The sequence below is a fragment of the Vespa crabro genome, chromosome 1 (assembly GCF_910589235.1).
Source record: "Vespa crabro chromosome 1, iyVesCrab1.2, whole genome shotgun sequence".
Taxonomy (NCBI): domain Eukaryota; kingdom Metazoa; phylum Arthropoda; class Insecta; order Hymenoptera; family Vespidae; genus Vespa; species Vespa crabro.
The window spans coordinates 1,185,001-1,210,000 of NC_060955.1; the positions used below are offsets into that span (position 1 = coordinate 1,185,001).

Here is a 25,000-nt window from a genome sequence, read left to right on the forward strand (position 1 = left end):
TGTTCGTTCGATATATTATATTCGTTTATTTCCAAAGTTCATTTCCAAGCACACACAGTTTCGTTCGTAAGGAGTTCGCCGACGAGACATGCGTCACGATTTACTCATTTTACTTGTTTGAAATAACAAATTTCGGCGGTCGATCGTTTAGAAAGTTGGATCAACAAGCAAAATAACTTTATCAACTTTCTTCTCACATCGTTCAAGCATATTTTTCGATATTCCTTTTATAAATTTAATACACGATCTGAGCATTTTTTTTTTCTTTTTTTTTTTTTTTTTTTTTTCCTTTAGTAAAATCAAACGAGAGTGAGAGTGAGAGTGAAACGAGAGTGAAAGAGAGAAAAAAAAATGAAAGACAGAGTGAGAAAGAGAGAAAGAAAATAGAAAGCGATATATATATATATATATATATATTATATATTATATATTATAAAATATATATATATATACACACACACCATATAAAATATATCCAAAGAGAACTAACTATATTACTTCGATTGAAATCCCACAGGGACCATTTTCATCGTCGACATGCATGCGAATGGCGAACGATCGTATCAAAGAGATTTTTTCTTAGACTTTTGTAATACTTACAAAAATTGTAATTTTTAGCGAAAATTTTTCAAGCTTGTAAATCCACTTTCGTATCTTCTTCGAGATCCTACGGAAAGAATTCGAACGACATGAAAAATGTGCAAGATGAAAAATTCGTTCGTAAATACGAGAGAGAGAGAGAGAGAGAGAGAGAGATAAAAAAGGAAAAATAGGAAATTCTTTCCGTACGCAAAGCCACCCGATATATATGTATATATACATATACATATATACATACATATGAATATGTGTATATATATATCGTTCATCTTTCTTTCTTACACGACGATTGTATTGTAATTCTTCCTTAGGCGATCGACTAGTCGCTCCTAGCTGAATCGAGCTATTACGCTTAATTAATAATAATAATAATAATAATTATAATAATAATAATAATAATAATAATAATATAATAATAATAATAATAATAATAATAATAATAATAAACACAACAGAACTAAAAAAGGAACAGGCAAGCGTACACGCACACACACACGTAGAAACACATAGAATATCATACGATCCGAATAATTAGTTAGTTAGTTAATTAATTGATTCATTGATTCATTGATTCATTGATTAATTGATTAAAAACGAAACGAATAAGAACAAGTAAAGAGAAAAAAAGAAAAAGAAATGGAAATATCCGATGAGTTCTTAAAATCTTTGAGTCGCGTATTGAATGAAAAATATTAATCGCGTGATTTTTCAATCTCTGTGAAATATTATTTCCGAGGAGGAACAAAGAAAAAAAAGAAAAAAAGAGAAAAGAAAAAGAAAGAAAGAAACGAAGAAGAAGAAGAAGAAGAAAAAAGAAAAAAGAGAAAATCACGAGAAGTGGACAAAACAAATGAATAAAAAATTTAATATCATTTTTCAATTGGATTGGCGCAGTGTCTCAGTGTGCTTATCATTATCTAGATGAACGTTACGATGTATCGAGAGACCCAAAAAAAAAAAAATAAGAGAGAAAAAGAAAAAAAACAAAAGAAAAAAGAAAAGAAAAGAAAAAAGAAGTTTTATCTATCTCCGACTTTATCGCCAACGAGAAATACGAGAAAGGACGTTAAGGGGATGATGATCGTGAAAAAGGGTGAAAAAAAATGATTAATGAATTAAAAAAAAAAAAAAAAGAACAGGTTTTCAAGATAAATAAATAGAAAAATAAAGACGGGTTGAATGTAAGCAAGGGGTAAAAAAAAAAAAAAAAGAAAAAAAAAAGGAAACAAGAACGAGAACAATGAAATTTTCAATGATGCAAAATTTCGAATTGTTCGTAATGCAAAAATCAAGAAACGAATTCGTTCGACGTCAGTTTTCTTATACGACGCGTTCGGCATTGGATTGAAGAGAGAGAGAGAGAGAGAGAGAGAGGGAGAGAAAGGAAAAAAAAAAGGAAAAAAGAGACTATATGAAATTATCCTATTCGATAAATGGCTTCGCGAAGATCGATGTCCGTTTTACCGTAGGTCAAAAAAAAAAAAAAAAAAGAAAAAAGAAAAAAAATTCTATGCACCGTGCGAGAAACGTGAATCGAAACTTAAAATTCTTACATTAGTTAAAAAAATTTTCTTATCAGCGCGCCTTTCGATTCACCTTTCACCTCTCGCTTTTAAATGGGTAATAAGCGTAATCTGTATAATAAAATACTATTTGGCAAACGGGACGACGTGTACGCATTATACGTAGATGTTAAGTGCTATTTACAAACCGACAGTATCATCCGACATTAGCTGAATATAATAAACTGCCACCAATTTTGGGTCTACGTATGTACGTTTGAGCACTACTGCCATTTTCCAAAGAGGGTTGAAGGACACGTACGCGAAAAAACAACAAAAAGAAAAAAAAGAAAAAAAAGAAAAAAGAAGGAAAATAAAAAAAAAAAAAAACAACTTACAAGCCTGTCTATAGTGTAATATAAAGTCAAGAAAATAAACTGTATAAATTTATCGCGCAATATTCGATCGATATGAGAAATATTTTATTATCCTCGAGAGAACAATAATGCACGAAGAGGGGGAGAGAGAGAGAGAGAGAGATGGGGGCGGGGTGAGGATAATTCTTAATCGTTTATTTACATAAAAAAAAATGTCTCATTAATAAAAGGGGAATTATATATAATAACTTTGAACGAAATCGATAATACGATGTTTAACTTGATATTAAAAGTTTGAATAGAAATCAAATTGACCGGTCCAAATGGATAATCGAATAAATTTAATATTCCAATGATCCTATTGGTTCGTTGATTGAACGAGAGAAAACTTTTCCTTCATTCGATTTAATTTCTCGATATCTCGATTGTTCGAATCGAACGCCATCATGCGATAATATGAAAAAGTAGATCTCCATCCGGGGGACTTCCGGTTTTGTCTTTTTGACAAGCGCAAGCGGTTATATACTAATTGCCGTTTGACATTTCAATTTTTATTTAATAATCCAAAAATATCGTACGTTTTAGTGATATGCGATCTCGACGACGATAATCGAAAGAACGATAATGCACGGATTATAGGTTCGATCGAATAAATCGTCCGATGTTGAACGGTCACACCTGCGAATCACATTTATGCGCGAAAGGTGAGAAAGTCCGAGCGTACCGACGGAGATAATGCCGTCAGGCGTGCCACCGGCTGGGGGTTAGAATCGTATGATTCCCGGATATACATATAAACTGTTAATATCTTTTTTTCCCTCTTGAAACGGTGATTTTTCAGAGATCGGAAAGAACAACGACAAAATGATCAAAACCGGAGAAGAAAATCTACGACACCTGCAATATCCTCAGACAGTGTGAGTTAATCCTAGAGATACACGATATATTATCCTTCGACTTTTTTTTCCCTACCCCCCCCCTCTCTCTCTCTCTCTCTCTCTTTTTTCTTTCTATCAAATTCTCTTTAATCGTCCTTCCAACAATTATCAAGATTCCTATATATTTTCTATGAACTTTCAATATGAATCCTTGGCATTCAAATTATTCCTTAATACATACTCTTTTGGCTATATTGCCAAGGGCAAAATAATAAACACAGAGAGATTGGTGCTTCCAAAATAATATCTTTTTCCTTTTTCCCCCCCCCCCCCCCCCTTTTTTCTTCCCTTTATCCCCCCCCCCTCCCACACCCCCGCGCGCTCCCCTTTTCATTCTTCATTTTTTATCCAGAGAATTCAACGGACAGGAGGATCAACATTCGGTGGAATTGTATAGCCAAAATGTTACCATAATACCATCCTCTGGAGGTCATGATCATGGAAGTTCCAAAGTAAAATTAAAAAATATCGTCGACTTTACTTGGGAACATAATTTTTATACCGGTCAATTATTGGCTGTTCATATGTCTGGAAAGTATCTAGCTTATGGTATCAAAGGTAATCATTATAGATTTAGTTGTTATCAATGTTTCTCTTATTTCTTTTTTTTTTTTTTTTTTTGTTGTTTATTAATTTGTCTTCTTTCATATTGCATTTCTTTTAGTTGGAACCGGAGGCGGAGTAGTACGGGTTGTATATAAAGAATTAGAACAAAGAGCATTACTCAGAGGCATGCACGGAGCGATACAAGATCTAGCATTTGCTCATGTGTCAAATGCAATTTTAGCTTGCGTAGATTACTCAGGAAATCTCTTTATACATACTATCGAGTCTACGCCATCAGAATTATTATGTAGTTTAGTATTACAAGTAGATGCAGAAGAATCCTCACCGACTAGTCATCGTGTTATTTGGTGCCCATATATTCCTGAAGATGATCCATCGGACGGAGATGAAGTGTCAAAACTTTTGGTACTGACAAGGGGTTCAAAGGCAGAACTGTGGTCGGTTGCCACTGTTGCAGCCAGATTTAGATCTATAGAGGTGACTGTGTAAATTGATCTCTATATTATGACGTCTAAATGTTTTCTTACACAGAAAATCGAACTCTTAAATGAATAATAGGCAACTGATCCAGCTGCAAAAGAAAGTGGCGGTATGATAGAAATTAATCAACACTCAGGAATGATCGTTGAGGCAACGTTTAGCCCAGATGGTACGGCCTTAGCTACAGCCAGTCTTGATGGAGAAGTCAAGTTCTTCCAGGTATATATGCACGGTAATTCTCATGGTACGCAAACCCAACCACATTGTTTACATCAATGGCAACCCCACGGTGGACGTCCCATTTCTTGTCTATTTTTTCTCGACGATCATCAAACTTGTCAACCTGAGTAAGTTAATTTTTTAATCTAACTCTCGATCTTTCTCGTCTCACGATCCTTGATCGATCTTAAAAAATTAACGCATCGACTTTTACGTAGCGTACAATTCTGGAGATTCGCTATTACTGGCTGTGACAATAATTCAGAATTGAAAGTATGGTCGTGCGAATTATGGACTTGTTTGCAAACGATTAAATTTGCGCCAACTCCTTCCACCGGAAAAGTTCCTGTATTGAAAGCAGGCTTAGACCTTAGCGCTGGTTATCTCTTGTTATCTGACATATATAACAAAGTTCTGTACATATTGAGTATTTCGAAAGTCAGTGGAGAGGCATTAGCGTGTGTAAGTACAATATCAGAATTTCTTCTGCCATATCCTATCTTGAGTTTTGGAATTGTTGATGCTGGGCAAAGAAAAATACGTCCAACGGGAGAATCCTTGGAGGATCTTTCCCAGTGCGAGGAAGAATCCGAGGAACAGCTTGTCATCAGAATGTACCTGGTTCAACCAAAATCATTACAAGAATGTCATATAGCATTTAAGCCTGCCTCACAAGTGAGTGGCAACTGTCTCATGGATATGCTGACCCATGATTCCTTGGATTATTCTGAAGATTTACCCGACATTGGGACTGTTAATCACAATGGAATTTCAGGAGAAAATAGCGAAGAAGATCGTATGTTATCGGCTACGATCGAACCAACGAGTAATCATAACGCCGGATTAAACTTAATGACACCGGACGCATTTAGCTCGCCTGCGAAAAAGGAGAACAATGAATTAGAATCAAGCCCTGCTAGTCCTGAACTTGGGAACGTGTTGTCTGCTAGTCCATCACTGGCACAGGCGGTGCAAGCGTTAAATGCATCGGATCCACCGCTTGCAACGAGCGAACTTGAGGAACATGCTCCGGCTAGTGGTGGTAGTAGTCCTTCCAGAGAGGTCAGAGAGATTCTCTCGCTCAGTAAACAAGACGAGGAGGCTGATTCTGAAAGTAAAAAGGAAGCCGCACCAAATACCGATGAAGATTGGCCTAATATTCCAATGGTATTGTTAAAAGATGTCAATGTACACGCCATGAAACCAGACTCCGAAGAATATCCAAATGGGGAAGATGATACTACTGTACAAAGGAACAAGACGAAGGAAGAAACGAAATCTTCTGCCAGTCACATTTCTTGCGAACAAGAGGCCAAATGGCAAAATGCAAATAATATAAATATTACTGACGTAACCAATAAAATGGAATCTATTTTAGAAACTATTCAAGAACAGTATCAAGAAATTAGAGAATTAAAAGCTGAAGTTACGAGATTACGCCAGGAGACGCCTATATTGACGCGCGTGGAATCGGTTTTAGCAAGAGCATCGCAACAACAAACGGCAACGTTAGAACAATTATATGGACAAATGACTCGTCAGCGTGAATTCTTAAATACACTCGAGACAACGATTAAAGATAAAATAGAGGCTATTTTACCACGTATTGTTGAGGAAACGGTCGAACCATTAAAACGTCAGCTTCATTTGGATGTAACGCGTATGGACGATCTGTTGAAGGATAATTTGACTAAATTAATTAACGGTACACATATAAAAGAAACATTGGCATTAGCTGCGGCAAATGCAGCTAAACCTGCTCTTGACGTAGCTTTCAAAGACACTTTTACAAATATTCTTTTACCTGGCATGGAAAAAGCTTGCCAAAATATGTTCAGACAAGTACAAGATGCATTCGTCAGAGGTACACGCGAATGTAAGCTATTATAATTTTTAACTATTTGCCAAGAAACTTATACTTGTATTTATATTTATACGTTAATATTAATATTATGTATCTGTGTATATATATATATATATATATATATATTTTTTTTTTTTAGACCTTCAAAACGTCGATATTATTATTGATAAGCAATATCAACAACGAAATGAACAACAAAGCGAAGCATTATCATCATTGGTACGCGAAGAATTACGAAATGAATTTTCTAGAGGACTATCTTCTTTACAAGAGGATAATGTACGTATTGTTCGAGAATCAATCAGGGAAAATCTAAATCAACAACTGAATGAAATATCTGGCGCACGGTACTTGTTAAAAAAAATATTATATAACCATTATCAATATTTTCTTAAACATATATAGAATAGATATATGTTTCTTTGTTTATTTACAATTAAAGTTCACGTGCCACAACTCCTGCCACAATATCCGTACCTGTCGTTGCTGATGCGCAAACTCGAGTTGTCTCTCTATTGCAAAGAGGTCAATTAAATGCCGCTTTTCAACAAGCTTTAAGTGCCAGTGATTTGGGATTAGTCGTTTTGGCCTGTGAAAGGACAGAACCGTCAAAAGTATTTTCCTCACCTGTAGGGCCACAAGGCCAAGGTACAAGATGTATTTTACAACAGCCAGTACTATTGTCATTGGTACAACAACTTTCTGCCGATTTAGGACATCGTACGGAACTTAAACACAGGTAATTGTACAAATCAATAACGTTTTCATTCTTTTTATAATTGACACCAATGATATTTATATATCATGGGGAAATTTTGTAAAAGTAAAATAAAATTCTTGAAATATAGGTGGCTAGAAGAAGCTATATTGAATTTAGATCCAAATGATCCAGTTACTCGAGAGCACATGGGTACTGTATTAATGACTTTGCAAAATCAATTAGCTACTTTTGTAACAGCAAATCCAAATCATCGGTCAGCCAGACGAATGAAAATGTTAGCCATGGCAGCACGTGCTTTATTAAATCAACATCCTTGACCAGCAGTTTGTCTTCAATAAGCACATTCGTGTATAATATAAGGTTCTTATTTTCTGTCAAAACTGAGACGTGTTAGTCTACAAGCAATATCGCTATAGCGAATTTAAGACTGACAGTAGTTCACATGGAATGTGAAAGAAATACTGTATGAATATACGTTGTAATTGTATTGATTTACTGGAATACTGTTTTCTATTGTCCGCAAAGTACTCAACTTTGTAAAATATCAATCAAAATATTTTCATATTAGTATTATCGCATCGAAACTTCTAAGTAAAATTTTTATATATTTCATGTTATTGAAATATTTAGTTCCATCTAAAGTTTTTATTATCGAGAAGTTTTCACAACATCTTTGTTCGCTATTTAATTTTTGTTTCTTTAACTTTCATGTGAATTTTATACAAAAGGGGATTTCAATGTCAACAGAAACTGTAAAAAAAGAAAAAAAAAAAGAAAAAGAAAAAAAAAGAAAGAAAAAATAACCTATTTTACATTTGTTACTTATAATAATGTTCAGAAAACTTTTTTATTGCTAATTATATAGACAGTGCATTTCAGTGCACGCCATTCATGACATGATCTATAATGTATTTTGGATATACTTATAAATTTGAGGCTATTCTAGAAATTCTTATTACTACTAATTGGCATTTTTTTTGTTCTCCTCTTTGCAGGATACACGTGTACTTTGCATCGCGATTCGTCTTTAGCTTTCTTTCCTTTTTATTATGTACATATTATTATTATTATTACCATGAATTTCATATTCTTATTTCATCTAGTGAATCAAAATGTTTCACGTTATCTAGATTATAAGAGAAGAGGTAATACAACACTAAAAAGGTACATAAAATGCAATCTTCATAAAACCGAAAAATAATCTATATGTAAAACATACTTTTACATTATTCATTACATTTATAAATAGATATCTTTTTTCTAATGATTTTTTTTTAAATTTATAACGTTTTGGAGTAAATAATACAGCGTATCATTTGCATGTACACGCATGTCAGTGTTCCATATAATGTTGAAAATGTTTCTCTTGTATCTTTCAACGACATATGTAAATAATATAGCGTATTTTACATTCATTTTGAGGATTGTGTTTATATCTCACTTACATATATTCTTTCTATGATGCAAATATTTCCTAATTCCAGATATTATTCCTTACATGTGTTTAGATATTAGTAGTTGTAATATTATACATATATATACATATATATGTATATATGTATAGGGAGTATTATATAATTTGCTTCAAAAAATTGAAGATTCCAACATCTCTGATTTTTTCAAAATAGGATACAATCTTCAATATTTTCATAATATTAAAAATATATAAATATATAAATATATAAATATATATATATATATATATATATATATATATATATATATATATATATAACAAGTTACATAAAAATATTGTAAGGAATGTTAAAAATCATGATGTATTTTTTATCATTTTTTTACATCAATCGTCATGGGTGCATGGCAGGCATTATGTATGCAATAATCTTCCATGCTAAATATCTTGGGCTTTTATCATGTTTGTTAAAAAGAGAACTAATGAACAACATGAATATTACCATATTTGGTATTATACTTCATGCATTATATTTAAATGTATTTCTATAAAATGAACAATTTATAAATAGTGTGTATAATGTATTTTAAAATTACTGTTAACAGGTACATTTTTTATGTCATTGACAGCAAAACTATAGATGTGTTCCAGCTTGAACCAGTCAAAGTTAAACAAATATTTTATTCTTATTAAATAAATCGAGATATTGTATTATGAATAAAAAAAAAAAAAAAAGAAAGAAAGAAAAAAGAAAAGAAGATATGTTTGATCAATCATTATTGTTATTAATATGAGTTGAATACTATTACGACAATTCTGTTTTATTTGAAAGTTCAGCAATCAATGCTTCTTTGACATGAGCTGCTATTCTTATTTTCTTCCTTTTTCTAATTTTACCAGATTTCTTTTTTTCTGACACTGCTGTTGCCATTTGTACGTCGTTCTTCTTCTTCTTCTTTTTTAAACAACTAAGTGGATTTGGACCACCTTTCTTATGTTTCTTTCGTTTTGGCTCAATTTCATTTATTAAACCCGCCTCCTTTTTTAACATCATCATATTTTCTTTCTCCCATGGACTCATTCCCAATTCATTTCTAATATTTTCAGCATATTTTTGACTTGCTTCCGAAGGTGCCTCCAAAGTAGGTGCTTTACCATGAAGATATATCAATGGTACACCAGGAATAGTTCTTAATTCCTCTTGCAATTCACGATCTTGCGTTGCAATAATATATCTATAATAAGTATTAATATGTTATTTATTTTGAATATGTCAATATTAATAAGAAATTTTTAACTTACCTAGAAGAATTGTTTTTTCTTATCATAGAACTCAAACACTTGGAACCCGTTATCGGTTTCTTATCATGTCCACATCGATGAATTGCATATCTTTTGATTATTTGCATAGCACCTATAACTGCTTTCGAAAAAGAACCTAATTTTTCTGTTTCTAAAATGATGCATGGTGTAGTCAATAATTTGGTTTCTGCTTGAAAATATTTTGGTAATTGTTCTTGAATATTGAATTTGTTCTAAAATAATTAAAAAAAATAATTATTTATTAACTATATATATATATATATATATATATATATATGTTTGTAAAATAGTTGTATATAATTGTTCTCAAAAATATACCAACCTCAAGTGCAGCAAATGCAAATGTACCATCAATAAGTACTTGATAAGGTTGTCTAAATTTAAAATTATTTATATAAAAAGCTAAAGTTTTTCTAGCTTTTTTATGTCGCGATGTTTTCATTTTCTTTTAATTATTAGATAAATTAATTTAACTTATCGAAACTTAATTGTTTAATAATTTAATTTCTTTTTTTCTCTTTTATAAATGTTCGAAGTAAACTCCGAATGTACAACGTATCTCATTTTAGAGGTTATGTTACATATGGAGCTAATGTGACGTTTGAAAGGCGGGAAAGTTTCTTCAATGATATTGAAGTATTAAATTAAAATTATTTTACACTTAATCCTGTTAGCTATTTCTCGTTTTATAATGGTTTACGCCATCAATGAGAATAGGCTTCATTCTAAATCGATTTAACGAATAGTTTCAATAATTTTTCCAATTAATTAAATAATCTTTAAAGTATAAAATTTAAGGTGTAAAATAAGCTAATATTCAAACAATAATACGTTCATTTAATTGTATTTGTTTGTAACTCTTTCAATTAGAAAATTTGTATCTAATGATAAAATAATTGCGTATGAATTATAAAATAATAGTATGCATTTATATAGGAAATTATATCGTTAGGAGAAAATTTAATATATATATATATATCTAGAAACATTTATACAAAATTGTCATTTATATTATTATATAATTATTACATTAGCGCATTTTTTTTCTTTCTTTTTTCTTGTTTTCTTTTTCCCATAAATTACGTATTGTCAAATACAAATTATTAGCGTGATATAAAAAGATTTTAATATCTTGATTTTATGTACATGAGTTATTTAATTTTGTTACATTAAAAAAAAAAAAAAAAAAAATTATATCAATCCGAAAGGTATACGTATAAAATGAATGTCACTTGCATTATCATGTTAATTCTTTAAAATCAATATCTCAATTATCAAAGCGTTTCTTTTTCATTTACTATTTCATCCATTTTTAATTCAGGCTTTACCATAAAATTTCTTATTCAACAAATACAAAAGTAAATTTACATTGATTTTCGCCTTTCCAAACATATCCATTATCGGTGAACCTTCGAATTGTAATTCAAGTAATTTTTGGATATCAATTTCTACTTTTTCCATTTCTACTCCCATAAATTTACACTGTACAGTAAAAAGTCCATTATGTTCGGTAGGACTTATCTCAAAAATGACATTCTTAGTTTGGGAATGTGGAAGACCATCGACTTCTAGAAGTACACCTTTCTCTTGCAATTTCGCAGCGGAATATCTTAATGTAATTTTAGATTTCAATTTTCTATGATCTTTCCGTGCCGCATGTAACGCTCGAATTGATCTGTGAAACATGAATCATTTATAACATTGTAAGTTATAACAAAAAAAAAAAAAAAAAAAAAAAAAAAAAACAAAAATAAGCTATATATTATGATGATACAAAATGTATCCATATATATTTACCCTTTTCCAGTATGTAAATTTTCAAGACATTTTTGTATATATTTATTGTAATACTCTACTTGTTCTTGATAATATTTCGTTTTTTCTTCCAATCTCTGTTTCGTCATATGTAAAGTTTGAAGTTCTTTATTCCTTATGATTCTATACTTTCCCTTGTTACAAAGATCTTTAGCAACTGCTGTTATAATATTTTGATAACCATCCTCCATACTGACCCAACCTCCAAGTCGTAATTTATTCAAATATACGGACAATTGAAATTTACAATCATTCAAGGATGAACTATTTATAAAACAAAAACAATAAAAAAAAATTGGCTTTATTTTATTTGACATAATCGAATTGGATATTTTGACAGACTAAGAGAGAGAGAGAGAGAGAGAGAGAGAGAGAGAGAGAGAGAGAAAAACAAGAAAAATTATACCTTTTGTGATTGATATTCAATGTAGGTGACATGGAATTGCACTTTGCTTTGTTCAATGATTTTTTATCCATAGGCGAAGACGTAATCGCTAAAGCATCCGCCAATGTAGGACCCTTTAAAAATTGTAGCACAGAAACCAAAAGTTCTTTCGTTTTAATAAATAGTCTGTTCAAATTCGTATCCTCGTCTTCCGGAACTTGAAATTTATTCGTAAGCACCAAACAGACTTCTGTTTTACCAAGCCTCGCCAAATTTCCTTCGCACATTGTATCGGCTATATCGTAGAAAAAAAAAATATTAAATTAATTAAACAAGTAATTATTTAAGATTTTTTGTTTTTTTTTTCTTTCTTTTTCCTTTTTTCTTTTCTTTTTGTTTTTTGTTTTTTTTTTCTTTTCTTTTCTTTCTCACTCTCCATACATTACATTATTCTTACATATTCCTAACAACGATGATACGGTTGGCGCAGATTCTAAATCGTCTAATAAGTCGTGAAGCGGATCTAATGGGTCTGGTGCTATTTGATCTTGATATTTTAACATGAGACAATGTGTATCACAAATTTCCTAATAATGCATATTGAAAAATTATTGTTATTACATTTTAATATTTTATTTCTGATGATATAATAATAATAATAATAATAACATTATTACTTACCTGTAAAGATATATAAATTTCAGGTTTATGTATGAGCGTAGCTTCTGTATATTCGTGAATACTAAAATGTTCTTCCAGATCTTCTATTTGGCAACAATATCGGAAAAATTTTTTAAATTTTTCATGACACTCAATGATAAATTGATTCAAGCAAACCAAATGTGTGGCCTCTTCACCGAACTATAATATTTAATATGATTTAATATGTATAAAAAAAAGAAAAAAAAAAAAAAAAAAAAAGAAAAAAAAAATTTATATCAATTTAACAAAGATATTTACTCCTTTCTTGGAAGCAGCGAATTGTAATATTTTTGCGATGCTAGCTAAATTTCTTCTTTGATCATTCAACAGTGATCTATCAACTGGTAAAGTAACAATATCAAAAGCATCTGGTGCCACAATGGCAGCATTTATAAATTGATAATAAATTAAATTTCCAACTACTTTTAAGATATCCTTCTCCGGGGCATTTGGAAATTTTTCTGACAATGTATCGTTTAAAACTTTGGCTACGTATAACATTCCATAAGGTATTAAGTCACGTGATTCAGTTATTCTCGTTAAAAATTCTAATACAGTTTTTTGTAGTAAACGTACACCGTCGTTTAATTTCTTACGTACGTGTTCGTACGTTAATGCTTCTTGATGGGATACAGTATACGGAAGATTTCTAATGGAACAATAATGTTATTAATAAATATTATAAAAAATATTTCATATTATTTATAATACAATTATTTATACGTATACTTACTGAGTCTCACCAGTTTCCATTTCCAATTGATTTCTCCAACATTTGTATATATCCACGGGATTTGTTTCTATCGATAGTGTCTTATCGGATAATATTTTTTCTATGATTGGTCCTACTATCTGCCTTAATGCTCTTTGACCATTTAATTGTCGTGCATAATTTACAACTATTTTTAATACTAATGGATCTCCAGTAACAACTTCAGATGGCTTTTGAAATTTACATCTATATTTAAAACACACACAGACACACACACACACACACACAAACGCACATATATATATATATATATATATTAATTTTTTTTTCTATAAATTATTTTGATATTACCTTATTTCTTCTTGTAATGCACTGCCAAAGAGCTTCAATAAAAGATACTCTTCCCTAATGTTTGATCCAAAGTTGAATAACGTTAAGATAACATTTTGTAAAAATTTATTTGTTTTACTTTGTGGCAATAGAAATAATAATTTCGATAAATATGCTGGATTAGTTTGTAATGCATAAAATAAATGTTGATAGCCCTCGAGTTTTTTACGGCCTTCCTTAGTCAATGATTTCAATCCTTTTTGCATTGACAAATTATCCGTCATCCCAGAAGAATTTTTATTATCCTTGTTATTGTGCCTTTGTTTCGCAAGATTTTCCAAACTTTTGCCGTGTGAAATTACATCCTTATAGCGTACGATAAAACATTTTTTAATTTAAGGTAAACGATAAGAAAGAAAAAAACAAAATTTTTTTTTTTCTTTCTCATATAGACAAACGAAAGAAAATGAAATTATTAATACCTACTTGCAACGTGATTCTATTTTGAATTAATAAACCAATTTTAATATCCATGCTATCCAATTGTTGCGATAAGTTCTGATTGTGTCTTATAATTTGTACGACTTCGTGTTTTAAATGCTAAAGTAAATTATCGTAATATAGAAGAAAGTATTAATTAAGTTGAAAAATATATTTAAGTCATATTAAAAAAAAAAAAAAAAAAAATACCTGCAATTGTAAGTCCTTATCATAATCTTGGGCGTTAAAATTAAGGATAGCAGAGAAATGTCTGACCACAGGGAATGGTGGTTTTTCCATATGTAATAATGAATCAAAAGCTCTTCTAGCTGCACGTCCACGCCAAAGAGCTTGGAGCTTTATAATTTGTGGTTCCTAGAGCATAAATAGTTTATAATTTTTATGGGAAAAATATAAACTTTTATATTAAACTTACATAATCACGGTATATATCCAACACATCAATGTATTCGGTTTGCATTCGTTTAGGATTAGATTGACACAATGCAGAATCTTTTTCGTGCCTTTCATTAAGTAATGCAATATAACGCTTTCGTTGCAATATACCTCTCCACCACGCTTGTATTTTGACAATTTTCTTGGTATTAAAATAAATGAATTTAGAAGAATACTTTTTACGTAATAAATATCCTCGGACACGTGCTTGTAGCCTAACAATGAGTCCCTTCATTTTCAAATATTCATGTGGATCTTCATTCACATTATTTTTCATTACGTACTGCAAAAAGAATTTTATTATAAATAAAAATTGTAATTATAAGTATGTATATATAGATATATATATATTAATAAAAAATGTATACGTTGATATCATCATAAGTGAGGTAATGAGTTTCTGATAAATCTTCAGGAGGATCCCATGTGACTGTATGCTCCTTTAAATCCAAATATGCTTCGTTGCCTAAGGGAGTGACGTATCGAACAATCGAATAATTATATTTTTCACACTAAAATGAAAAATACAATTAATTAAATTTAATGTCTATTGTATTATCTTTATTTTTATAAACAAAATATATAACCTTTAGCTTTCTCAAATTACATAATGTATGGAATTTCTTTTCCTTAATTTCTTCCGTTATTGATTTACTCAATGAATCGTTGAAAAAAATCATAAAATATTCCTGATTTTTCTCGTCCAAATTATTGTTAAATTGAACGAGGAAATCGCACACTGTATAATGACATATATTCACATGATAATATCATATAATTTTTTATATAATTCTATAAGCTAACAATCTGAAATGATTAAGATACGTACTTAATTTAGCTTTTTCGCTTTCCTTAGACAAAATAGACAGTACATTTTCCACATCGTCTAACCATAGCTCAGAACCATCAGAGTGTTTCTCCAAAAGGCACTTATTCAATAATTTGTAAACGAATAAAGGATCTTTAGGAGTTATGTACCAATATAACTTCAATTGTAGCTTCGTTAAAGCTTCAGTTACAGTATATGGATTATTTTCAACCATAGCTAAATTCAATTCATGCAACATTTGTATCACTATAAAAAAAAAAAAAAAAAAAAAAAAAAAAAAAAAAAAAAAAAAAATTGATTAGATTCGTTTTATCCAAGTTATAAGTATTTATATTTTTTAAAGATCTTCTTTGTATATATATATATATATTTTTTTTTTCATACGTTCATTATCTTGTTGATATTGTTGATTTACTAGTTCAATGCAATCTTTTATATCGATATACGTTAGTATAGGACATAATACAGATTGTGATTGTTTTTCCCAGCGTAATGTTGCCAATGCACTAAAATATTTCAGTTTATTTTCTTCATTTAATTCCTTAAAAAAAAAAAAAGAAAAAAAAAAAAGAAATATAAACACAGACATAACATTGATCCTTGATCTATCCCTATTGTTTATTAATATATAATTTACAATGATAAAATTTACCATAATATGTGCATCAGGATTCTTAAGAGCGTCATAAACTAAATCCACATTTCCTATATCTACTGCTTTAGTAATTGCTGCTATTGATGACAATACACGAATACTAACTACTATATCATTGTATGTAAGATCTTTCTATTAAAAAATATTATTCAGATTAATATAATTTTCATATAGACAATTTTGAATATATAAATTTTACATTACCTGACATTCCGTACGATCAATTTTCATTTCTTCGTAATATAATGGCACTGCAAATTTATCTATACCGGTTAATTCAAGATATGGATTTTTTAAAGCTTTATAAAATTCAGTTAAACCACCAGCCTGTAAAGTTTCATTTACGAATTGTACAGCTTCCTTGCCTAGAATGTAAAGGCACAATATAATATATATATATATATATATATATATATATTTTTTTTTTATATTGATCAAAATAAATATAAATGAAAAATTAATTAACGTTTTTGAACTTTGAGTACTCGTTCATTTCCTGTATCAATGGCATTTTGAAGTAAATATTGCCAATGATGATTAATATCAGGATAATTGCTGTTCCATTCAGAATGTTCTATTAGTTGTCTTAATTGCTTCTTATAAGCTTCTATATTACTAGACATGATGTTCTACAAGTAAGAAAAAAAGAAAAAAAAAGAAAAAAAATTGTAGTATAAAAACAATTGAATATCTTAAAAATTGAGATAAATGTATAATAATGAGAGATGATAATAATAATCAATTTTTGTTCTATACGTAAAATCCAAAAACTTACCTGTAAATGCAATGCAGGTGATTCTAAGGCTTTAATTAGTTCATCGCTATTAGATTGAACTAATTGAATAATATTTTTCACTGCATGCTGAGCTATTTTTAAAAGTTCAATGCACATTATATCATACCATATTGTATTATATAAACAGATATTAATTTGTGAAAAATATTCTTTTAAACATACCATTCACATGATTGATATGACCCTGCATTTCTGCTTGTGTTAATAGTTCATCATATGCATCTGGTACATAACTATCATTCAAAGACTATAAAATACAATATAATACAAATTTCATAGTTATTCAAATATTTTTAATTCATTTATATCTCACGTATTTTTTAATAACTATTTCATAACTTACTCTATTAAGAGAAGCTTCCGTTTTATTACTTTTTGCTTTATACAAAGCTTCACTATAATCTTGAATATATTCAATGCAAATGTTATTTAACTGTGCTGCCTCATTTTGTAAAACATTTAACATCATAACATGATCCTTGAATGACATTATAACATAATTGTTAAATAAAAATCAATTTGTTTAATTTAAATACAAATGTATGATTCTTTTTTATCTTACTTGATTTTTAATCGCTTGATTTATAGCAATTACTGCTGCATGAAGTGCGGCAATATCTACAGCCATACTGTTAGTTAACAAGCCACCAATTTTTTGAAACGAAGGCATTTGGATACCATATTTACGAAATTCTTCACTGACAGCATCAATTTCTGCGTCTGTAAATTAACATTTGACGAAAACAATTTCATTTTAGGATATAACAAGTATAGAATCTGTCTTACCTGTAAAATTGATTTTTCCATACAAATCTTGAATTTTTGGTGCTTTGCCTAGCTTAAATAAATGTGTACTAAGCGCATGTATACAATATATTACTCGTGGCATATTCTTTTTATCATATATATCTGTTGTCTCTGGTTGGAATGTCTGGAGGTATATATATATATATATATATATATATTTATATAACAAAAATTCATTCATACTTCAAGTTAATCATTTTAAATTTATAAGCATTAATGATAATGATATAATATACGTACTAAAGGTAACTCCATGGATTGAAGACATTGTAAAAAATAATTAATATTATCTGTATGTCTAAACTGTAATCCAGCAAGCGCATATCTTCGCTGATCAAAATCATAAATTCTGTGTAATGGTAATATCTCTGGTGCCATGAAATTACCTAATTTTGCTAAATAAACCCCATTTCTTAAGTTTTCTTCTAATTCTGTCGTAGGAGGTAGCTTTTCTCTTATGCAAGCTTCTATCCATCTAAAAAAAAAAAAAAAAAAAAAAAAAAAAAAAAATTGTAATCGTATATCATTACAATTTAAATTAATTAAATTAATATCATAATATATTACTTTTTTGCTTCTTCTAAATGACAAAGGTATTCATAAGCAAGTGTTTTCTGTCTTTGTTCATCCATTTCTTCAGCTGTTTTGCGTCCATCATTTCCCACAATAACTTCCTTACGTGATGTATTTGGAATAATGCATTTATCTATTTGTAATAAAATACAATTCTAATATTTATCTCGATCAAATAATGATATATATATATATATGTACACATACACACACACACACACACACACACATATATATATATATATATATATATATATATATATATATAAATACGTATGTATGTATTCTAAGCCAAAAAGTCAAACTATTGTCATTTATCAACCTACTGTCACCTTCAAACTGAATCATTTATTTTAGTTATAATAATCTAACTTTTCTTTCTTTTTGATATAAATAATCGTTACAATAATTAGAAATGTTTTAATAGGACAAAAGAAAGTTATATTAAAAGTTGTGGATGGGCAAACAACGAATAGGATTATTATATCACAATACTTGTCAATAAATACACAATGGCAAGCTGTTGTCATAAAACATATTAATTAAAGGTAAAATATTAATGATTATATATGTATATTTTATCAATTAGCTTACCCTTTTTATAATCAAATGATTTATGACCAGTATTAATCATGTCGCTAAATTAAAACAAAAATTATACATAAAACTACGAAAGCACGAAAATTATTCTGTAGTATACGTTACATTCCTTAAAATTCAAAATTATCAGCGGATATACTACCAGAGTAGTCTTGCCAACTGTAATGCTTTCACAAATAAATATTTCCAAATATATAAATACTCTTTGTCCAGAAAAATATTTTTTATCCTAACAAACAATATTTTATTTAATTTTTTTTTTTTTTTAAGTTGCATTTAAAGGATTTTTCATCGATTATATAAAATCAGTTCAATCATTTATAATATGCCAAGAAAAAAATACATTTATAAAAGATGTCAAATGATTAGTTGATTTTAAGCCTATCAAAATCGAATATTGAACGAGAAACAATGTAAACTAAAAAGAAATTCAATTTTCCTTTTTTTTTTTCTTTTATATTACTCCTAAGAGATAATAATTTCATATATGAAATTACTTAAAATATAAGAATAAGCATATAATACACAATAAAACTGTGTAATATTATTTCCTTTCATGCGTATATTTAAAGGTTATGTTTTTGTTTTGTCATGGTGTAGAGTCTCATTAGTTTTTATTAAAGTTTTTGAAAAAACATTTTTCATAGTAAAAGTTATCGCGGATCACAGTGAAAATACGAAACATTCTTATTAATTATTAGGTATTCAAATTATTTTATCATTTTTATATTTTCTCTTCCTTTCTCTTTCTCTTGCTATTTACCATTTGTGTATATTATTGATATCTCATAGAAATGGTTCAATGTCAATTTCTAACGTAGAACATGGTAAATTTAACTCAAATTTTGTAAGTACATCTGGATGTAAAATCCCCATTTTGCCAATTACTTTGTTATTATATATTACTTCTGCATATCTTTTTGGAAAAAAAGTTGGATCTGTAAGAAGATTATATGAGGTTATTTTCAAATAGAAGTACTTTGAATTGTACATTTAAAAAAAAAAAAAAAAAAAAAAAAAATTAGAAACAAAGAAAAAAGAAATGTTTATTATTTTACCATCAGCTGCACGTAAATAATATCCAGTGTCTGTTTTATTAGTACTCCATGATACTTCAAGTACTTGCATAATTCTATCAAGTAAACCATGGATTATTTCAAAACCTCCAGTTTTATTATAATATACTGCACATAAATGCCTTTTATTACGTGCACCGACATCCATTGTAGGATCAAGTAAAACAATATCAGAAATCTCAAATAATTTCAAAGGTAATGGCATCTTCTTATTTCCGGCTATTGTTTTCAATAATCCTGGTAATAGAGTCGTACGTGCAACCTATAATGAGGAGTAATAAAAAAAGAAGATATATTTATTTGTTCACACTCATGACTAAATATATATTACCTGAAATTCTAAGGTTTTTGGATTGGATATATGAACAGCTGGTATATCCTCTATTTTATGATTTATTTTTTCTGAAATATCATCCCTGGAACACTGTACAATATTACATTTTTTTTATTTAATATCGTTTAGTTTTTCTTTTTTTTCTTTTCCACATTTAACTTACCAACGAAAACGTCAATGTTTCGGTAAAACTCGCACGTGCCAATTCTTCGCGTAATTGATCAGATAATTTATTGAGCGGAAACTTAAATTTAAAATATATTATAACATATGAAATATTTGATATCAAGTAAATACTCTATAGTACTTACTTCAATACCAATTGTATTTATTTCTGGAAATATTTTATCTATATTATTATATCCATGAGCAATAGCTACATCTTCATAAATATCACATGGATGTAAAACATCTCTTCTCGTTGGAGGTATTTTAATAATAATATTATTTTTTTCTTTTACTGTTGCTTCCAATGACATTTTAGATAACAGCTTTGCTATTTCTTCTGGAGTTTTTCTAAATTACATAATTATATGGTAAAGTAATTATCAATCGTTACAATTTAATTTAACTTACTTGATCCCAATATAATTCATTGCATTTTCACTATTTATTTCTTCCATACGGTAGCTCAATTCTGGATGATAAAAGATTTTATTATCTGGATATATTACTTTTACAGTTTCTGTTGTATATTTTTTTGCACAGTATACACTGAAAGCACAAACTATAGTATCTACTGTAATCTTTGCCTAAAATATTTATTAAAATTAATTAACTAAACATTAATTCTATATTATAATATTGTATCAGGGAAAAACATCTCTTTTTTTTTTATTTACAAGAGTAAAAGATCAAGTAAATAAATACCTTATTAAGGTCAGTTGCAGTACATTCTATAAGTACATTTTTAGTATTGAGAGTGATTTTTGTATGATCCCCATTAATTATGGGTGGTAATGATAAAACAATACCATTACTATCATATATTATAGGATATACAGGACTATCCTTTATAATTGGTAAATACTGTTTTAATTGTGCATGATGCTGTAAGAATATGTTTCCATTAAAATTTTCCTTTTTCTTCCTTTTCACAAATAATTCTTTTTATCAAAAAATATTTACCGCATACAATTCCATTATTTCCTCCCCAGTATATTCTTTTGTTTGATTAAGAGGTTTAAAACGAATAGCACTTGGCGGTTTTGCATCATATACAAATGGTCCTTTAATAGTATCTAAATCATGTGTACCAATTGATACAATACTTCGTTTTCGTCCTATACTTTGATGTAATTTGTCTTGAAGATCAATGAAACTATTGTAAGAATCTTTTGTAAAAGTAATATCACGTAATACAGCAGCAACTATATGTTCTCTGACTTTTAAACACTAAAATATTGTAATAGAATTATAATATTTCTCATTTTATTATTTATATCATTGACTTTTCAATAATATTTATACTCACTTCTTCCTTCATTACAATTTCTTCTGGTACAGTTGGTTTTATTGAATTATAACATGGTACACTAGTCCTGTATAAGGAATAATATGAATCTTTTTTTCTTATTTTATTTTAAATCAATAAAAAAATAGTTTTATAAATCTGCACGTACTTATTTAAGAATACTAATAATCCAGTAACTAGACCTTCCAAAGATAATAAATCATATCTGTTAGCTGGAATATCAATTTTATAAATAACTTCTTCCGAAGCACCAATACTTTGTTCGGAACCTTGTTCCTTTGCTATCATCTGTTTTTCTGTAGTCTATAAATATATATATAAATATATATATATATATACAAAAGGGTACATACAATGAGTTGTTTTTAAAGTTATGGAAATTAATGATTAGACAAGATCCTTACCACATCATCTAATTCCAAACCAAACTCAAAGCATAAATTTTGAAATTCTTCTTCAGCTGTAATCAAATTGTTATTGCTTGATTAAAATTAATGATTAATTATTTAATCCCTATGGAATTTATAATGCACAAATGGAATGATAGAAAACTTAATAAAAATCTTTATACGAAATAGAATTTAAATGTCCGCCAAATGATTTGTTTAATTACTAATTAATTAAAGAAAAATCATAGACAAGCGATAAGACAAAAATATATTTATAGTAATTTTCTTACAATATGTTTTTTCAAGTGCTTTAAATAACAAATCTCGTTTGACGGCTATAGTCGGCATTTTGAAAGGTTATGAAGATCTTAGGAACGATAAGAAATGTATAAGAAATGTGTTTGCTCTCTTATTTTTCTTTTCTAATAAATAATAATATTAAATGCACGACAACGAAACCATTGATATAGGTTAGGAACTAACGGAAGTAATACATTCGAGCGGGAAATTTAAATTTCAATGTAAGTGCCATTGAACCTGATAGATAAAGATTATTGCGCATACGCAATAGCGCGATGCGATTAAAATCGAACCATGCAAAAATTTATTATATGGGCGAACACGCGTATAAAATATTAAATCTATATATAATATGTTTACAAAATTTTTCTTTCCTTTTTCTTTTTTTTTTTTTTTAAAGAGAATTACGAATGTTGTATCATTTAAGTTAAACGTATCCTATCAATATTTGATTTGACGATAAAAATGATTGTACGTCTTAACGATTAAGCCCATAAATCATAGCGGAATATTCGAAATTCTTACATTTTTTTTTTTCTCTTTCTGTTTTATTTATTTATTTGTTTCTCTTTTGATATTCTTATCTACAATTTGATAGGCAAGATAATATATAGAACGTAGACGTATTTCTGTGTAAATTTCCAAGGGAAACGAGTAGATGTATTTAGTTTAGAGAAGTCTTACATGCAATTAAGAGATATATGCATTGATGGTAGTACCCTTCTCGTCTTCTTGTTGGTTCACAATGTTACACTATGAATTACATCCGCGTCACGGATGATTGTGTCGTTTAACTTTTTAAACGACTTCTTCCCTTCCGAGCGAAGACATCGTACAGGATTGTATCGTCCGTCGACGTATTTACGTATATATATATATATATATAATTTTCGCGCGTATGATCACCGATTTTATTGTGAATGATTGATCATTAAATAATATTGTCATCTTCGAAGAACAAGGTGCGTTATAATCGATTATTGCAAAGTGAATTTTTTTTTCTTTTTTTTTTTTTCTTTTTTTTTTAAATAAAATAATTTACTTAACATATAACTGTCATAATTCTCGACGTTAGAATTATTTTATATGCATTTGATATTTGTAAAGGGAGCGTTGACCCTTTATCACTCAATGTTTACTTACGAAGCGATAAAACTAACAAGTGAGCGATTTTTTATCTATCTTTTTTACATAAAGTGTATACATGTACACACATATATATATATATACACACACAACACATGCATATATATATTGTGTTTGTGCGTATATATATATATATATACACATAATTGTTTTACATATCGATTTTTTAATATCACTGATCATATGAATTGATAACAGGAATAAAAATAATGGAGAAAAGTAACATACTGCTATCACCTGGCCAACGTATACGTCCTAATATGAACAAAGAAACTGTAATCGATCTTTTATCAAAGATCTATGGTCTAACAGCGATGGATATCAAAGAGTTGAACGCTTACGATGATAAAAATTATCACGTACATTGTAAGGAATCACATGAGAATCCTTATATATCGGAAATCAGCGAACATGGGTACGTTTTAAAGATTATAAATTCTTTGGATTCGCGAAATACTCATGTTATAGATGCGCAAACTGAAATGTTGATATTTTTAAATGGCCATTTCAATTGTCCAATACCAGTTAAAAATTTAAGTGGCACATATTATAACATGGAGAAGATAAATGATTCCGAGGAAAGTCATGTTATAAGGCTTTTCATTTATCAACCTGGTCAATTATTAACAAGTGTATCTTGGAATAAGGAATTGCTTTATAAGGTCGGTTATTTGGCGGCAGATCTCGACGTGAAACTATCGAAATTTTATCATCCGGCCTTTGAGCATCATAGAAGTATATGGATGTTGATGTCCATGTCGAAACTCCATTTATTCGTATTCGCAGTGCCAGACGAGAAACGAAGAGAATTGGTGTGCGACGTTATCGATACATTCGAAAAGGAGGTATTAAAGTTCGTACCGATCCTTGAACAAGGCATGATACATGGCGATTTAAACGAACAAAATATTCTCGTTAATAAGGATGGTACCGATATCGTGGCCATTATCGATTTCGGTGATACCCAAAAAACATGTCTGATATTTGAATTGGCTATTGCCATTTGTTACGTGTTATTAGAACGTAAAGATATAAATGTAGGTAAACACGTTATCGAGGGATACCAAAGTCTGAGGAAATTGACAGATTTGGAGAAGAAAATTTTAAAGGTCAGTGTATGCGCGAGAATATGCCAG

The 25,000-nt window shown here is 29.1% G+C and overlaps 5 protein-coding genes across 9 annotated transcripts in view; 2 read left to right on the forward strand and 3 right to left on the reverse strand.

Annotated features, from left to right (window-relative positions):
- The first annotated feature begins 351 nt into the window (after positions 1-351).
- On the forward strand, positions 352-8,683 carry LOC124424402 (enhancer of mRNA-decapping protein 4). 2 transcript variants are annotated; one of them, XM_046963400.1, is made up of 9 exons: positions 352-3,183; positions 3,321-3,396; positions 3,770-3,975; positions 4,082-4,461; positions 4,543-4,811; positions 4,902-6,559; positions 6,687-6,894; positions 6,990-7,286; positions 7,396-8,683. In XM_046963400.1, exons 1-9 carry the CDS (start codon positions 3,141-3,143, stop codon positions 7,583-7,585), a joined length of 3,327 nt encoding a protein of 1,108 aa, XP_046819356.1. In that variant the 5' UTR covers positions 352-3,140; the 3' UTR covers positions 7,586-8,683. The 2 variants fall into 2 exon arrangements, with proteins under 2 accessions (XP_046819356.1, XP_046819365.1); XM_046963409.1 differs by lacking the exon at positions 352-3,183 and adding an exon at positions 3,233-3,251.
- A 763-nt stretch (positions 8,684-9,446) lies between these two features.
- LOC124424411 (rRNA-processing protein UTP23 homolog) lies at positions 9,447-10,883 on the reverse strand. The gene is made up of 3 exons (XM_046963424.1): positions 10,328-10,883; positions 9,985-10,217; positions 9,447-9,917 (listed from the first exon to the last, which is right to left on the reverse strand). Exons 1-3 carry the CDS (start codon positions 10,445-10,447, stop codon positions 9,488-9,490), a joined length of 783 nt encoding a protein of 260 aa, XP_046819380.1. The 5' UTR covers positions 10,448-10,883; the 3' UTR covers positions 9,447-9,487.
- Positions 10,884-11,291: 408 nt separating this feature from the next.
- Positions 11,292-19,384, reverse strand: LOC124429877 (ras GTPase-activating-like protein IQGAP1). The gene is made up of 26 exons (XM_046975675.1): positions 19,140-19,384; positions 18,540-18,678; positions 18,213-18,447; positions 17,952-18,096; positions 17,728-17,885; positions 17,509-17,643; positions 17,328-17,412; positions 17,145-17,236; positions 16,836-16,998; positions 16,574-16,734; positions 16,367-16,501; positions 16,099-16,255; positions 15,715-15,960; positions 15,473-15,624; positions 15,254-15,397; positions 14,866-15,168; positions 14,640-14,804; positions 14,436-14,549; positions 13,971-14,314; positions 13,641-13,865; positions 13,166-13,556; positions 12,887-13,066; positions 12,663-12,792; positions 12,227-12,500; positions 11,803-12,084; positions 11,292-11,680 (listed from the first exon to the last, which is right to left on the reverse strand). Exons 1-26 carry the CDS (start codon positions 19,177-19,179, stop codon positions 11,323-11,325), a joined length of 4,953 nt encoding a protein of 1,650 aa, XP_046831631.1. The 5' UTR covers positions 19,180-19,384; the 3' UTR covers positions 11,292-11,322.
- A 358-nt stretch (positions 19,385-19,742) lies between these two features.
- On the reverse strand, positions 19,743-23,560 carry LOC124429902 (phenylalanine--tRNA ligase beta subunit). Of its 3 annotated transcripts, none has more exons than XM_046975783.1 (12): positions 23,438-23,560; positions 22,434-22,489; positions 22,178-22,332; positions 22,030-22,096; positions 21,684-21,950; positions 21,426-21,605; positions 21,132-21,307; positions 20,867-21,071; positions 20,719-20,799; positions 20,553-20,645; positions 20,204-20,483; positions 19,743-20,083 (listed from the first exon to the last, which is right to left on the reverse strand). In XM_046975783.1, exons 3-12 carry the CDS (start codon positions 22,315-22,317, stop codon positions 19,932-19,934), a joined length of 1,641 nt encoding a protein of 546 aa, XP_046831739.1. In that variant the 5' UTR covers positions 22,318-22,332; positions 22,434-22,489; positions 23,438-23,560; the 3' UTR covers positions 19,743-19,931. The 3 variants fall into 3 exon arrangements, with proteins under 3 accessions (XP_046831739.1, XP_046831728.1, XP_046831717.1); XM_046975772.1 differs by having other exon boundaries at positions 23,403-23,532; XM_046975761.1 differs by lacking the exon at positions 23,438-23,560 and adding an exon at positions 22,709-22,930.
- The window catches only part of LOC124429907 (hydroxylysine kinase), a 5,736-nt gene continuing 4,276 nt past the window's right edge, over positions 23,541-25,000 (forward strand). The window contains exons 1-3 of one of the 2 annotated variants that reach the window (XM_046975796.1): positions 23,543-23,680; positions 23,826-23,880; positions 24,063-25,000. The exon at positions 24,063-25,000 is cut by the window's right edge and continues 4,276 nt beyond it. In XM_046975796.1, the coding sequence (XP_046831752.1) occupies positions 23,850-23,880; positions 24,063-25,000 (969 nt within the window). In that variant the 5' untranslated portion in view covers positions 23,543-23,680; positions 23,826-23,849. Of the gene's footprint in view, positions 23,681-23,825; positions 23,881-24,062 lie in introns of both variants that reach the window. The other variant, XM_046975799.1, reaches the window with a different exon arrangement.